This window comes from Leptonychotes weddellii, chromosome 16 (assembly GCF_054177405.1).
Source record: "Leptonychotes weddellii isolate Sample4059 chromosome 16, ASM5417740v2, whole genome shotgun sequence".
Taxonomy (NCBI): domain Eukaryota; kingdom Metazoa; phylum Chordata; class Mammalia; order Carnivora; family Phocidae; genus Leptonychotes; species Leptonychotes weddellii.
In genome coordinates, this window is record NC_138384.1 from 12,479,326 (window position 1) to 12,493,450 (window position 14,125).

The following is a 14,125-nucleotide window of genomic DNA, read 5'->3' on the forward strand; positions in this document are numbered from 1 at the left end:
TTAAAAAAGACGAACACAAAATCTCTCTGCTAATGACTTTATTCATGAATCTATAACGGAACTCAAAATAGCAAGGAACATGAAAAAAATTCAGATTAATATTTATCAACCAAATACATCAGAGAATACATCTATTTTTTATTTAACTAACAAAAATGTCTAAAATGCATGTGTGAGAATATAAACATTCTCCACTTTCTGGAATTTCAAAGTAATGAAGATCTGCTTAATACAGTTTGCCAGAAAGGCTCATTTACACTGTCAAATACATATAATTCAAAAGAAATCACACACAACTGATAAAATAACCATCTCATGGTTAATCTTCTGGTAAAGTGCTACTTTCAAAGAAATAAGATTAAAAATTTTTAAATGCTGAACCATCATTCTGGAAGTGTTAAAATTTCTCTTCAAGATTCACTATGTTCATTACATTCATATGTCCCCAAGAGTCCATACACACTCTTTTACAATCTAAAAAAATCTGTTAGCTCAGATTATTTCCTGGAAGTTAAAGATTACTATACCATTGCTAAATGAAGTTTTTCATGATACAGGTGTGTACCAGACACAGTGATTTTTCATTGTTTTAAACATGATCTTTGGTTTGAAGCTGTCCTGATATCCTTTCTGGCTGGATGGCTGTGGTCATTAAAATATTCATAAAACAGCACATAGCTTCATTTGAACCACACAAGTAAATTGGGTCAATGGCCTAAAGGCAAGGAATGGCACATACTGAGCATCTGGCAAGAAGAGTTCCCCGAATCCGTAACTGACGTGGTCAGTATTAAAAAAAACAAGTGTTGCTGAGGAGTGGCTCACTTCCTTTCATCAAAGACCTCTCTCAATTTATTAACAGCATTAGCCACTGAGGAAATTAGTTGGGAAAAAAATCTAATCTGAAGGAAGGCACATGGATGCAAATCTTAAAACAGAAAAATAAGACCAAGGAAACTGCTTAAATAAGAATGTGTGTGTCCATCCCAACGTATATGCACATCTCATATTTGAGGTTGAATATGATCACTGCATAGATTGCACCACATGGAAAACTCTATGCCTACGGGCATATATATGAGATCAGAACTAACTGGTGGTTTTCCCGAAATAATGAGACTTTCAATGATGCAAACGTTGGGCTTTCCCCCAAGTGAAAGGTTTTAAATAGCAAAGGACTGAAATAACAATGGAAACTGTAAGAAGCCATAAAGTTAAATCTCAGAAAGGGCAAGTTCAACGTCATAGCTGAAGGCTGCTGATGATTTCTTCTCTTTCTCCTTGAATAATTACATGCAAATGCCTTTTAGCAATGGCAGCATTCAAATCCCACAAAAAATCAAGTAGTGCCCCCTTCAAGAGCACCTCCATTGGCACAAACTGTAAAACCTGCTGGGGTGCGTTGGATTTAAGCAAAGAGCTCAACAATTCATTCACATTCTGCAGATACTGGAAAATCGGATTTGGAAGGTCCTGATAACCAACACACAGCAGGACTGCACAGGTCTTCAGGGGCTCAGAAGAAGTGGGACAAGAAAATGTGATGAATCTAAAACAGCTGTGGAGTACAAAGATCAAACCAGCCATAAATCTTGTAAAACAAGAAAGTACAGGCAAAATCATAACGTCTCCTGTATGAAGCTGCTGCAATGAATGTAGAAGGCAGTCCAGAAACAGTTGCTGGTAAATCGGGTCTCCATCATGAAGCAACGAACAGCTGAAAGTCATGAGTTCAGCTGATTCCAGGACTTCCAGTGGTATATGCGTTTTGATATCACGGAGGGTTGGAAAGCCCACAAGCAGGCACTTTATTTGGTTGCTGGGTTCTACCACCTGTTCATCCTGAAGGCACCTGGTAAGGCTAAACAACTCAGAAAATATCAGTTCTTCAGTAAAAATGTGACAAGAACAGTAATACTGCTGTTTGGGCCAGAACTTGGAATCCAAATTCAAGGCTCCTCCTAATGACTTTTCAATTGCTTCATTAAGAGTCTTTAAAATTTCACCATCACAGAAAGGAGAACACTTTACCTTTGGCAGTTTTTTTCCCTCTAAAATATGCCATAAGTGACACTCAAGATTGGAAGCTGTCCCTTCTAAGAGAGAACTTTGCCCAGAATGATACACAACATGTTCTTCCACCCAACTATTAAAGTATCCTTTGGCCACCTTATCTTTCCATGAAAGGGTTTCCAGCATTTTCCTTTCATTATAGGTTTTAAAATATCTGTTCCTCTGCCCAAACCATTTTGTATTTGTACTACAACCAATATTAGATTTTTTCACTAGCCAATGATTTCTGGAAAGAGGCTTCAACTGAAACTTTTGCATGAAATATTGAACAGCACAGTCCCTTAAATTATTCAGCTTTGTTTGTTCCTCTTTTCCCATGCACTGAAACAGACGAATGTTCTCAGAAATAGTCTCTAGCTGGTATTTATGAAAGAACATACAACATTCTTCATGCCTTTTAAGAAAAGATTCGGGAATCACATGATGGGGAAAGAGAGCTTTCTGGGTCATTTCTGTCCCAAAATTCAGCACCATCTTAGATAACAGAGGATGGACTGCCTGTCTTCCCTTATAGTGGAGACAAACCACATAGACTTCTGAGTTCCCTGCCTTACTAGTAGCAGGTTTAAAAACATGGACTTGGTCAAAGGAACAGTTTAGCAGGTACATCAAGTTTATGGAACAATGTTCAAACAAAGTAAACATCTTCAGAACAAAAGAGCCACCATTTCCAAGAGTCATCAGAGCAGTGACAACTTCACAGTAATGCAAAGAAGACACTAAAGCTTCTTGTTCACCTGGGTTTCCTTGGCAATCAAAACTCCCATCTGCAGTGATCAAGTGAATGGTAGCCATGTTACTTACGAAATTCTGAAGTCCAGTCAGGTATTTCAAGGTCATGATATCACCAGTATTATCTGGACCAAAGTACCACCAATGCAAGGTATTTGCAATAAGTCGGTCATCCATAATCATCATAAGATTGTCATTTGCTTCGTGGTATGGATTCAAAGTATTAGCTACCCAACTCCAATCACAGGGGAATCTATGGGATTTTAAGTAGTGATTGAGACTAGCTATAAAAGCTCCAGGAGCTTCACAAAGGTGTAGAGAATTCAGTTTTCCATTCTGAAAAGCCTCCCGTGGAATAAGTGGAAAGCTGCACAAAATTTCATGAAACTTACACCATGCTTGAGTACAAAGTTCAGCGTTCACAGATTTTTTCACATGAGAAATTATTTTTCCAGCTTTATTAGTGAAAGCAGTGTGTTCATGCCACTCATCCAATTTCTTATCACTCAGTAGGTTTTTTACTTCATTTAGGGAGTTCTTCAAATCAAGCAATGCATTAAATTCCGTGTGGTCACAAGTGAAAATCTCACTGGGATCTGGTAACTGCCACTCATTATTAAGTGGCTTGCCATAAGAAAAGTTCTTGGCAAAGAGTTCAAAAATGTCAGCAAGAACATCTGGGCTGAATGTCTCAGGACTTGAACCCAGTGGTGGCTTCCTGCACTTACTCATTTTCAAATTAAATTAAAATCTAGAAAAAAAAAACACATAATTAAGTGAATCAAATTTATTAGTGAAATCTCATCCACAGCAAATCAGATCATACTCATGACAAACCACATAAAATGGGAAGGTTAATGTCAGCACATTCTGTTACATAATGAGGCAATATGGAAGAAAGAAAGAGTAAAGGCTTTTACATCCAACAGACCTGAGCTCAAATCCACAGCTAAAAAGTGGCCTTGGGCAAATTACATCTTTGAGCCTGTTTCTTATTTAAAAGTAAGGGTATCATTTTTTTAGACAAGGATAAAACATGCTAGCATATAAAAAGCATATACCAATGAATATTCATCAGTGATGGCAGCTCATATTACCATGGTAATCCATCCAGCTCCTCCCCAAAATTTTCCTCTACCCATGGCTGAGACACCACCCACATGGCCCCAAACACACTCTCAGACTAAGATTCATCCCTTGACCTTTGATCAAGCTTCAACAAGTGACTTTTAGCTTTTTTTAGTTCCCTCCAAATCTCACCACCTTCCAGAAGATTCTACACCTGAACCCAGTACTGGTATTGCTACCAGGCCTCTCTGCCACCACACACTTATCCACCTACCAGGACTGCCAAATACGTCCTCCATCCAGATCTCACACTCTTGCTAAGACATGCACTTTGGCGGTACCAAATCACCTTTACAGGCCACCAACTAACACTCATCACCATACTGCTTGTTAACTGTGGCGTACCTGACTGGTTAGCCTCTACTCAGCTTAATGGTGAAACTAAACTATAGTTCAACCTGGCATGTCTCTAAACTAGATTCCTGTCTCATCTACTCAGACAGCTGCATGCCTCCACTACAAAATATTGTATCTTCTTGCCACTAAAACGTAACACACTTTGATAGAGGATCTTTAAATTGAAGAAAGAGCCTCACTGAATATACAAATTATAAACAGTCACCCTACATTCTGTGTTCTAACACCGCCTAAGAAACCAAAAACATCTGTCTACTGGAGAGGGAAAGAGATAAAAGGGAAAGAAGCATGGCTTAATGGCCCAGTGTTGGCCTAAGTTGTACATTCCAGCAGACAGAGCTCTAAGTATGACAATAGTACTTGTTGGCTCAATGTTAATTAATAGGTGCTTTAGTTCATAAGTTCTGCATTTGCTTAGCATATTCAATGCATTCTACACCAGTTTTTCAAAAAGAATCTAAGTCTGTCAAACACAAACTGACAACAAAACCACCATCCCACAAAAAGCCAATGTTTGATGATTAAAATGGGAAAAAAGGTGAGCTAGTGCCACAATAAAAACAATAATATCCAAAAGACTGTAATCTATTAGCATTTCTTTTGTACTGTTTTGGCACACTTTTTTCATTCTCTTATATTTTGTTTAAATTATTTACAACCCTATTTACTCCACTAGTTTGTAAGCTTTTTGAAGTAACAAGTATCTTCTTGTCATTTGTTTGCCACAGTATATTTACAATACACGTATAGTTAATAGTCACACTTGCCCATCAATACCTTTTTCTTATCTTAGATCTTTTTTTTTTTTTACTGTTAGAAGCTATATTCAGACAGACTTCTGAAAGAAGGCAAAAATGAGGCATTGTCACATTTATTAAAATACTAAAGGCAAATGAAAGTTTATTACAAGTTATTCTGTCTTAATTCCCACTGTGCTTACTGGAAACTGCAACCATGTTTAGATCACAACTATATTCTATTTTGGAAAAAGTCTGATTTTAGTCTAATTTCACATACTAATTAATGGCTGTAGGTAAGCTCTGAAATCTTACCTAAGCTAATAGATAATTATCTTCACATGAGAAAAACTAAAGTGATTCAAACACTCCACTGTTCTTCCTGACTACACCTGCGGTACACAAATCAAGATTATATCTGATATATTTATATAAAAATTATATATATATATATGTGTGTGTGTATATATATATATGGAAGAACGCTCAGGTCTATAACCCAACCTTTGTTTCCTCCTATCAAATTCCCAGAATCCACCCACCTCCCAGCTACCAGTTCCCTGATTGTAGACACTGTCAATTCTCTGCGGGATTACTGCCATAGCCTTCTAACTGGTCTCTTCTATCTTTGCGTCCTTTGGATCCCCATTTCACTCAAAGTAAATGCCACAGTCGTTACAGGAGCCTACAATGACCTTGAAGATTTCTGCCCTCAAGCCCCAACCCATCTCTAACCTGTCTATTATTCCCCTTATTCATTCTGCTCCAGCCACACAAGCTTTATTGCTGTTCACTTAAACACCAGGTACACTGCAACCTGCAAGTCTTGATCAATTCCTCTGCATGGAACCCTCTTCCTTCAGATTACCTGCATACTAACTCCCTCACCTCCTTCAAATATTACTCACGTGTAATTTCTCTACGAAATCTAACCTGACATCCTAATTGCATCTTGCACTACCACCAATGGTAAAGGTATGGACCTAGCTGTACTACTGTTCTCCATGATTCTCTTTTCCTTCTAACATATAATTTGCTTATTATGTTTATTATTGTCCTCCCCAAATTAGAATCTAAGCTCCACAAGGCAAGGATCTTTGTTTTGTTGACTCATTTATCACCCCGAGGTTACAACAATGCTTAGTACACAGTGAACACTCAAGTATTTATTGAATAAATGAATGCATATCATACTTAACACAAAGGCACTCCTCTGAGTAGGTTCTGAATAGGAGTCATAATAATGCACTTCAATTTCACTCCAGCCCTTCAATGCATGACCAAAAATTAAAAAACAAAACACGTGGTTTATAAGATAGAAGAAAAGTTTCCAGTATGTTCCTCCGTCCCTTTCATTAAGCACTCCATAGAGCTTTGTGGCATCATAATTCTGCTAGGAGGGTCAGTATTACCATTCTTATTTTGCAGATTCGAGAAGAAAAGTCATGTAGTCCCCTGTTCGAAGCCACAAAGGAAATACCTGCAAAATTCGTGAGCCTGACACAAAACCCACAAGATCTCACCTCTCCAACTAATGCTTACAAAGGAGTTTTAGAAATGTTTCTGGCAACTCCTCCCAGCAACGGTGAAAGTAATAGCTAGAGTATATCCAGCGCTGTACTTTGGGTCAGGGGCACCCAAGATCTCGTTTCACCTGATGGAAGTGAGTCCCAAGCTCTATTCGAGCGGCCCGATTCCTCCTGACCTGGAGGCACCTCAGTCCCAGCCCCTGCCTCACCCTCTGGAAAGTCGAAGGAGGACCCGGCCTCGGAACCCGGGTCTGATTACCTTCGCTCACGCCCACCTCGTCCCCCCGAGTCTAGAAAGGCAGCGCTTCACTCGCTCTCCTCACTCGAAGGAACCATCCTCCGCTTCCGCTCCCGGGGCTGCTTCCCGGAACGGTCGCTCCTAAAGGTCGGCGGCGCTGCCCGCCGCAGCGGATGCAGGTGGCGCGCCGAAAGGCCGGGAAAGAGGCCCTGGCCCGCCCTCGCAACACAAGAAGGGGTAACCCACCTCTAGGCCGCGCCGCCGCCGAACGTCGGCAGAGAGCGGCCCGAGGGCCATGAGAGACACATTGCGCACGCGCCTCGAGGCCGGGCTGGCGTCACGCGTCAACGTTACGCACGCCCGCTACTCGCAGCGCCGAAACCCTCGTTCCCTAGGTTTCGTTTCTCCGCCGGGTACTGAAGCTGGGAAGCGCCAGCCTCCGGGCCCACGGCGTCTATGGCAACGGAAGGTGCTCGCGGAGGCGGAGCATCCTTTGGCCCCGCCCCCCTCGGCGGAGAGAGCGGTGGGGTGGGGTGGGGCGGGGCAAACCTTTCTGGCACACGCTGGCTACGCCCACCCGGCCTTTGGGCGGGGAAGGCTTTCTAAGGTTGCTAGGCAGAAGTTGGTGTGTAACACAAGTTGAGTTAAAACTGGTGCTCGAAACACAGTATGAGGTTAAAAGCCAAGCTAGGCAAACTGCGAGATAACACTGTTATTATAACATATATGTTTATAAACCAGTAAGAAAAAGACAATCTCAAACGAAAATTGGGCGGAAATTTGAACAGGCCATCCAAAACAAGTAAAACAGCCAATAAGGATATACAAAAAATTTTAACCTATTATTAAAAAAAAAAGAGTTGGAAGTGAAAACAATAAATTTCCTTTTCACCCAATTTAGCAAAGATTAAAAAGATCAATAATGGTCACTGTTGGTGAGAATATGGAGAAACAGGTTTATATACTGTGGGTGGGCATAAAAATTGGTATAATCCTTACAGAAGGCAAACTTTAAAATGGCCTTGCACCTTAGCCGGGCGATTCCTGCGCCTAGTAATTTATCCTTAGGAAACAAACAGGCACTCACTTTGGACTAAATGTTCGTTTCAGCACCTTAACAGCAACAATAACAAAAACTGGAAACTCTAAATGTCTTCTTTAAGGAATTAATTAAATTCTTCATGATATATCCATATAATGGGATACTGTTCAGCCAATAATAGGTTATATGTGTCAACAGTATTGCATAAAAATGGGAAAATATAGAGCTGTGTGTAGAGTTTGAACCATTTATGTAAATTATATATGTGTATATAAAATATATTATTTTACAAGTCCTCCAGGATGTGCATCAATTGAGGGGAAACAATTGTCTTTTCAAAAAATGGTGCTAGGCCATTTGGATATTCATATGGAGAAAATTTTATTCGGACTTACCTCCATCATAAAAATACATTTCAGGGGCACCTGAGTGGCTCAGCCATTAAGCGTCTGCCTTCGGCTCAGGTCATGATCCCAGGGTCCTGGGATCAAGTCCTGCGTCGGGCTCTCTGCTCAGTGGGAAGCCTGCTTCTCCCTCTTCCACTCCCCCTGCTTGTGTTCCCTCTCTCGCTGTGCCTCTCTCTGTCAAATAAATAAATTTTTTTAAAAAAATACATTTCATTTGGGTCACCAATCTATATATTAAAAGTCAAACAACTCTTTTAGCAGAAAACATCTTTGTGACCTTGAAGTAGGCAAAAAGTTTACAACAAAGCAGAAAAAGCACTAATCATAAAGGGAAAATATATAAATTGAACCATATTAAAATTAAGAATGTCTATTCACCATAAGACACCATTGAGAGTGAAAAGACAACCTATAGAATGGGAGAAAATATTTACAATAAATATGTATGACAAAGGACTTGTATCCAAAATATGTAACTCCTACAAATAAATAAGAAAAGATGCCCTAGTGGAAAAAATGGGCAAAAAAAAAAGAACACTTCCAAAAGATGGTATCCAAAAGTCCAATAAACATATGAAAAGATGCTCAACTTCATTAGTCTTTGGGGAAATGTAAACTAACCCCGCAATGAGTTAGAATTATACATTACACTGGCTAAAACAAAAAAGACAAAATGTAAGTGTTGGAGAGCATGAGGAGCAACCAATGGAAAGCTGTTTGGAAGGAAAAGATCTCCCAAGATCTTCCAAATTCACAGGTTGGTTGCCATTAAAAAAAAAAAAAAATTTAATTATATACAGTCAAATGCTGAAATCCTACATGTACTATTCAACCACTTTTGCCAAACACTTATTAAATACTCTAGAAAGTTCCCTTAAGCCCCTTCCCAATCAATCTCACTCCCAAGTTTTTTATATTGTCATAGCTTACTTAGTTTTGCCTATTTTAGAATTTTATATAAATTCGGTCATTACAGTTTGTCTGTTTGCAGCCCATTTCCACTCAGTAATCTTTTTTTTTTTATATTGTAGGGGAGAAAAAAAATATTTTCCTTCTACCCTTCTAAGTTCTCAGCTGGGGCTCTGTAACAAAAGATAGATTAACAGGAGAAAAGCATGTAAATTTACTAACATGTTTTATGTGACATGGGACCCTCCACAAGTAAATGAAGTTCTGAAGAAACTGTGAAACCTGAGTGTTTTTGTACTAAGGTAAATGATGATTAGAAAGTTGTGGGAAAATGTGACAAATGGGTATGAGCTACAAGTAGTACACTGGGAGAAATTTAGCAAGGCACGTTTACCCAGATTGCTCTGAAGGTACTTGCATCTTCAGAAATAAGGATGTTCCTTTCCTCCAGTTATAGGGAGGACATATCTCACATGAGGATCTTGTGACCTGCTTCAGGGCAAGGTCAGAGGGTCCTTCCGGCACCTGCCATTTCTCAAATTCCTTTAGCTTAAAATATTTAATATGCCAGTCACCATATTTTGGGGCAGCATGTTCTAAACCCTGTCAATATTCACCCATGTTGTTTTATGTATTTGACATTCATTCTTTTTTATTGCTAATTAGCATGTCATTGTATGGAGAGACCATAATTTAGTTATCTATTCTTTTGTTGATGGACATCTGAGTTCTGTTTCCAGTTTGAGGCTATTGTGAATAAACCTGCTACGAGCATTTTAGTACAAGACATTGCTGTAAGCATATGTTTTCTTTACTCTTGGGTAAATAGATCTATGTGTCACTTTGAAGAAACCTCCAAACAGTTTTCCCAGAGTGCTTGAACAATTTTACATCCCTACCCACAATACCTAAGAATTCTTGTAGAATTCTTGTAGACTCCGCCCAGCCGCGGTCGACCCCACCTTGTTCTTGAATATTGCCAGGGACGGTGAGCCCTTGGGCCACATCTCCTTTGAGCTGTCTGCAGACAAAGTTCCACAGACAGCAGAAAACTTGCCTGCTCTGAGCCCTGGGGAGAAAGGATTTGGTTATAAAGTTTCTGGCTTTGACAGTATTATTCCAGGATTTATGTGCCAGGATTTATGTGACTTCATGCACCATAATGGCCCTGGCAGCAAGTCCACCTAGGGGGAGAAATTTGATGAGAATTTCATTCTGGAGCATATGGGTCCTGGCATCTTGTCCTTGGCAAATGCTGGACCCCACACAAATGGCTCCCAGTTTTTCATCTGCACTGACAAAACTGAGTGGATGGCACGCATGTGGTCTCCGTCAAGGTGAGAGAGGGCAGGAATATTGTGGCAGCCATGGTGCATCTTGGATCCAGGAATGACAAGACCACCAAGAAGATCACCGTCGCTGATGTGGACAAATCTAATAAATTTGACTTGTGTCATATCTTAAGCACCAGACTCTTCCTTCTGTAGCTTAGGGGAGGACCCCATCACTCCCATCTGCTGAAACTATCCTATAATCTTTGTGTTCCCTGAGGCAGTTCGACGGGTTCCATATTTTCCTATCCCCTTCCAAGTCAAGTTAGATTGCAGAGTTAAGTTTATGATTATGAAATAAAAACTAAACAACAATGAAGAATTCTGGTTGCTTCATGTCCTCACCAACTTTTGGTGTCGTGAATCTTTCATTTTAGCTATCAGTGGGAGTTGGTTGCTTTTTACCTCCGATTCTTAGTAAATATTAAAAAAGAAAAGCTGTGGATATTGTTCTTTTATGGGACTAGATGCTAGATGAGGGCTATATGATCTCTTAAATACAATTACTATGTTCCCTGAGGTTTATAAATATTATCAGGAGTATTACAAACAACAAAGCATATACTGAGCCAGTCTTTACTAAAATAGTCACAACATTAACATTTTTTGAGTTTATAATATGTGCTGAGCACTGAAAACTGCCCTTTTTTTTTATTCATTTAATCCTCTCAACAACTCCATGAAGTAGATACATGCATTGTCCCCCTTTTACAAACAAAGAAATCAAGGATCAAAGTGATTAAGCAATTTACTAAAGGTCATGGAGTCAGTAAGTAGCAGTCAGGGTTTGGACCTAGTTCTGCCTCACTCCAAGGCCAATCTGTTCTGCAGAGAATTCCTAGAAACTGCCTCTAGTAATTTAAAAACAACTTATAGTCCATATTCATGGCAAGAAATGCTTATATGAGGCAAGTAGTTTTATTAAAAATGATGAGTTTCATTTATTTTGTCCTAAGAGCAGGAGGGTTTGCAAAATTTTTGGAGAAGATGAAATGTCATCAATGAATGAAATTGGTATCTGAAACTTTAAAAAGTTCAAGGAAAATAACCAAGCCCTTAACTGATGTATTGGCAAATTTGGATAAAAATGCACAGTTAATGTGAATGCATTTGGTATCAAGTTTAAATATGTACTTTAAGAAATATACTAAGTATCTGAGTGGAAGCTAGCTACAATTACTCTTTTCCAATTCCTGAGTGTTCTTTATACTCAACTGGCATGATAATGAGAATATAAGTAGCAGACAAGAATTAAAACAACCAGCTCTCCAGTCTCTACTCTGATTATATTTCTCTGTCAAAGCAAACAGAAACAAAACTGCTTCTGTGGTCATTTATCACCAATCAACTTGCTGAGTCTCTAATTACATCTTCAGACAGATTCTGTGGGGTGACAATGTATAAATTATGGTTCCAAAATCCCAGAGGGAGTTGTCTGGGATGATGGAAATGTTCTATAGCTTGATAGGGGATTTAAGTTAAGAATTAGTATGTGTATCTCTCGAAATTCATCAAATGGTATAAATAAGATTTGAGCATTTCACTCAACATACATGTTACTACCTTGAGAAAAAAAAAAAAGAGCCATAAACAAATATTCGAATATTGAACTCTAGTTACCCATATGCATGCTGAAGACTTTAGAGAGAAGCGTACTGATATCTGCATCTTACTTTGAAATGCACCACACATAAGATGGATTGACATATGGATAGAGGAGTGAATTAATGGTGAAGTGAGTGTAGTGTGATGTTCACAATTATAGAACCTAGACGGTGGATTCTATGGCTGTGCACTATTTCTTTCCGCTCTTCTCTATTGAAATGTTTTCATAATAAAATAGTGGGGGAAATAAACAGATTCACATCATAAAAGGCAGGAATGGAATCTCTTCCTATTAAAAAAAAAAAGTACATACAGGGCGCCTGGGTGGCTCAGTCGTTAAGCATCTGCCTTTGGCTCAGGTCATGATCCCGGGGTCCTGGGATCAAGCCCCGCATCGGGCTCCCTGCTCCACGGGAAGCCTGCTTCCTCCTCTCCCACTCCCCCCTGCTTGTGTTCCCTCTCTTGCTGTGTCTCTCTCTGTCAAATAAATAAAATCTTAAAAAAAAAAAAAATACATACATACATACAATGAGTATCAAGCATTTCCCATTCACACAGGAAACAGAGCCGCTGAATGAGCTTTAAGGGAACAGCACTGCATTTGGTGGCAACCTGGCCTGTGTTCTTTTTTTTTTTTTTTTAAGATTTTTATTTATTTATTTAACAGAGATAGAGAGCACAAGTAGGCAGAGTGGCAGACAGAGGTAGAGGGAGAAGCAGGCTCTCCGCCAAGCAGGGAGCCCGATGCGGGGCTCGATCCCAGGACCCTGGGATCATGACCCAAGCAAAGGCAGTCGCCCAACCAACTGAGCCACCCAGGCGCCCCATGGCCTGTGTTCTTACGGCTCAGTCATTCGATCCATTTATTTGATTTGGTGAACACCATTCAGGCTTGGTTTTGACCATTACACAATCTTAAATTGTTCCCACTCTTTGTCACACAATGGTCCACTCACTCTCTTCTTGCCACATGGGATGGATCATTGTTTAAAGGCATTAAACCAAGGAAGGGAACACAGACACTGAAATTCTAGAAGTCAGCAAAGGTTATAAACTTGCTAATAATTGTTCCCATTTCCCTCATGATGATTTTCACTAGATCTTTAAATGGCATTCTGATCAAAATTCTTATGCAGCACCCTATGTGTTAAAATACAATGTTAAAAAGAGAAAATATGTAAAAATTATAACCAATTTATCTATTCAACTATTAGGTAGAGCATCGGAATGGTAGTATTTGTGGGAAAGTACTTGAAACAGGAGCCTGAAATCTCTTCTTTCTTACTGTTTAGGAACTAAACAGAAATTATTAAAACAAAATCAATTGCTTTCTAAGCATAAATACAAAAAAATTGCAAACAGCGGGTTATGAAAGCTGTTGTTGTCTAGTTTGGGTGCTATAACACGCAGCTAAACCTCATTCTGCACTTAACATTCAGAACTAAGATGCAGTACGAAATGTCTTTCTCAAAACTTATTTTTTAGCAATTCATTTCTTTCCTTACATAGTTAAAGTTAATAGACTGAGTCACTAAATGGGGAAAAGCCAAAAATGTGTTTTTATGTTATGGATATCATTAAAGATGATATTTTAGATGAACTTTAGAATAAGATTCATAATATAATCATTAATACTACACTGACCTAAAATACTTATTTACTTAAAATCACATCTTTATTCTCTTCCATGTAAAAATGACCAAAACGACTTTTTCAAAAATTCTTAAGGGCTTAAGAAGCCACATATATTATTGTGAGATGAGCACAGTTAAAAAAAAAAAAGGTTGAGAAATACTGGCATATGGAATAGAACAGAAGATGTGGCCCACCCTTGAAGCATTAATCATCTTACTGTAGACACAAGATGTTTAAAAATAAATAACATTACACACTAAGTGCTCTCTTGTACAGTACAGATTGAGTATTATAGGAGTCTAAGGAAGGGGGAATTAGTAGGAAAAAGATGGGGAAAAGAGACTTCAATTTTTGTCCTAAAAGGCTACTGTTATCTACAGAGTACCAGCCTAGCTCAGGAAG

The 14,125-nt window shown here is 39.1% G+C and overlaps 1 protein-coding gene across 3 annotated transcripts; it reads right to left on the bottom strand.

Moving 5' to 3' along the window:
* Window positions 1-21: 21 nt before the first annotated feature.
* CMTR2 (cap methyltransferase 2) lies at window positions 22-7,192 on the bottom strand. 3 transcript variants are annotated; one of them, XM_006748816.3, is made up of 2 exons: window positions 7,041-7,192; window positions 22-3,556 (listed from the first exon to the last, which is right to left on the bottom strand). In XM_006748816.3, exon 2 carries the CDS (start codon window positions 3,535-3,537, stop codon window positions 1,243-1,245), a length of 2,295 nt encoding a protein of 764 aa, XP_006748879.1. In that variant the 5' UTR covers window positions 3,538-3,556; window positions 7,041-7,192; the 3' UTR covers window positions 22-1,242. The 3 variants fall into 3 exon arrangements, with proteins under 3 accessions (XP_006748879.1, XP_081662500.1, XP_030875758.1); XM_081806374.1 differs by having other exon boundaries at window positions 6,832-7,153; XM_031019898.2 differs by having other exon boundaries at window positions 6,816-7,152.
* Between the last annotated feature and the right edge of the window lie 6,933 nt (window positions 7,193-14,125).

What these genes read in the sequence shown, in the direction of transcription:
- CMTR2 (XM_006748816.3), bottom strand. Translation starts at nt 3,537, where the DNA reads ATGAGTAAGTGCAGGAAGCCACCACTGGGTTCAAGTCCTGAGACATTC.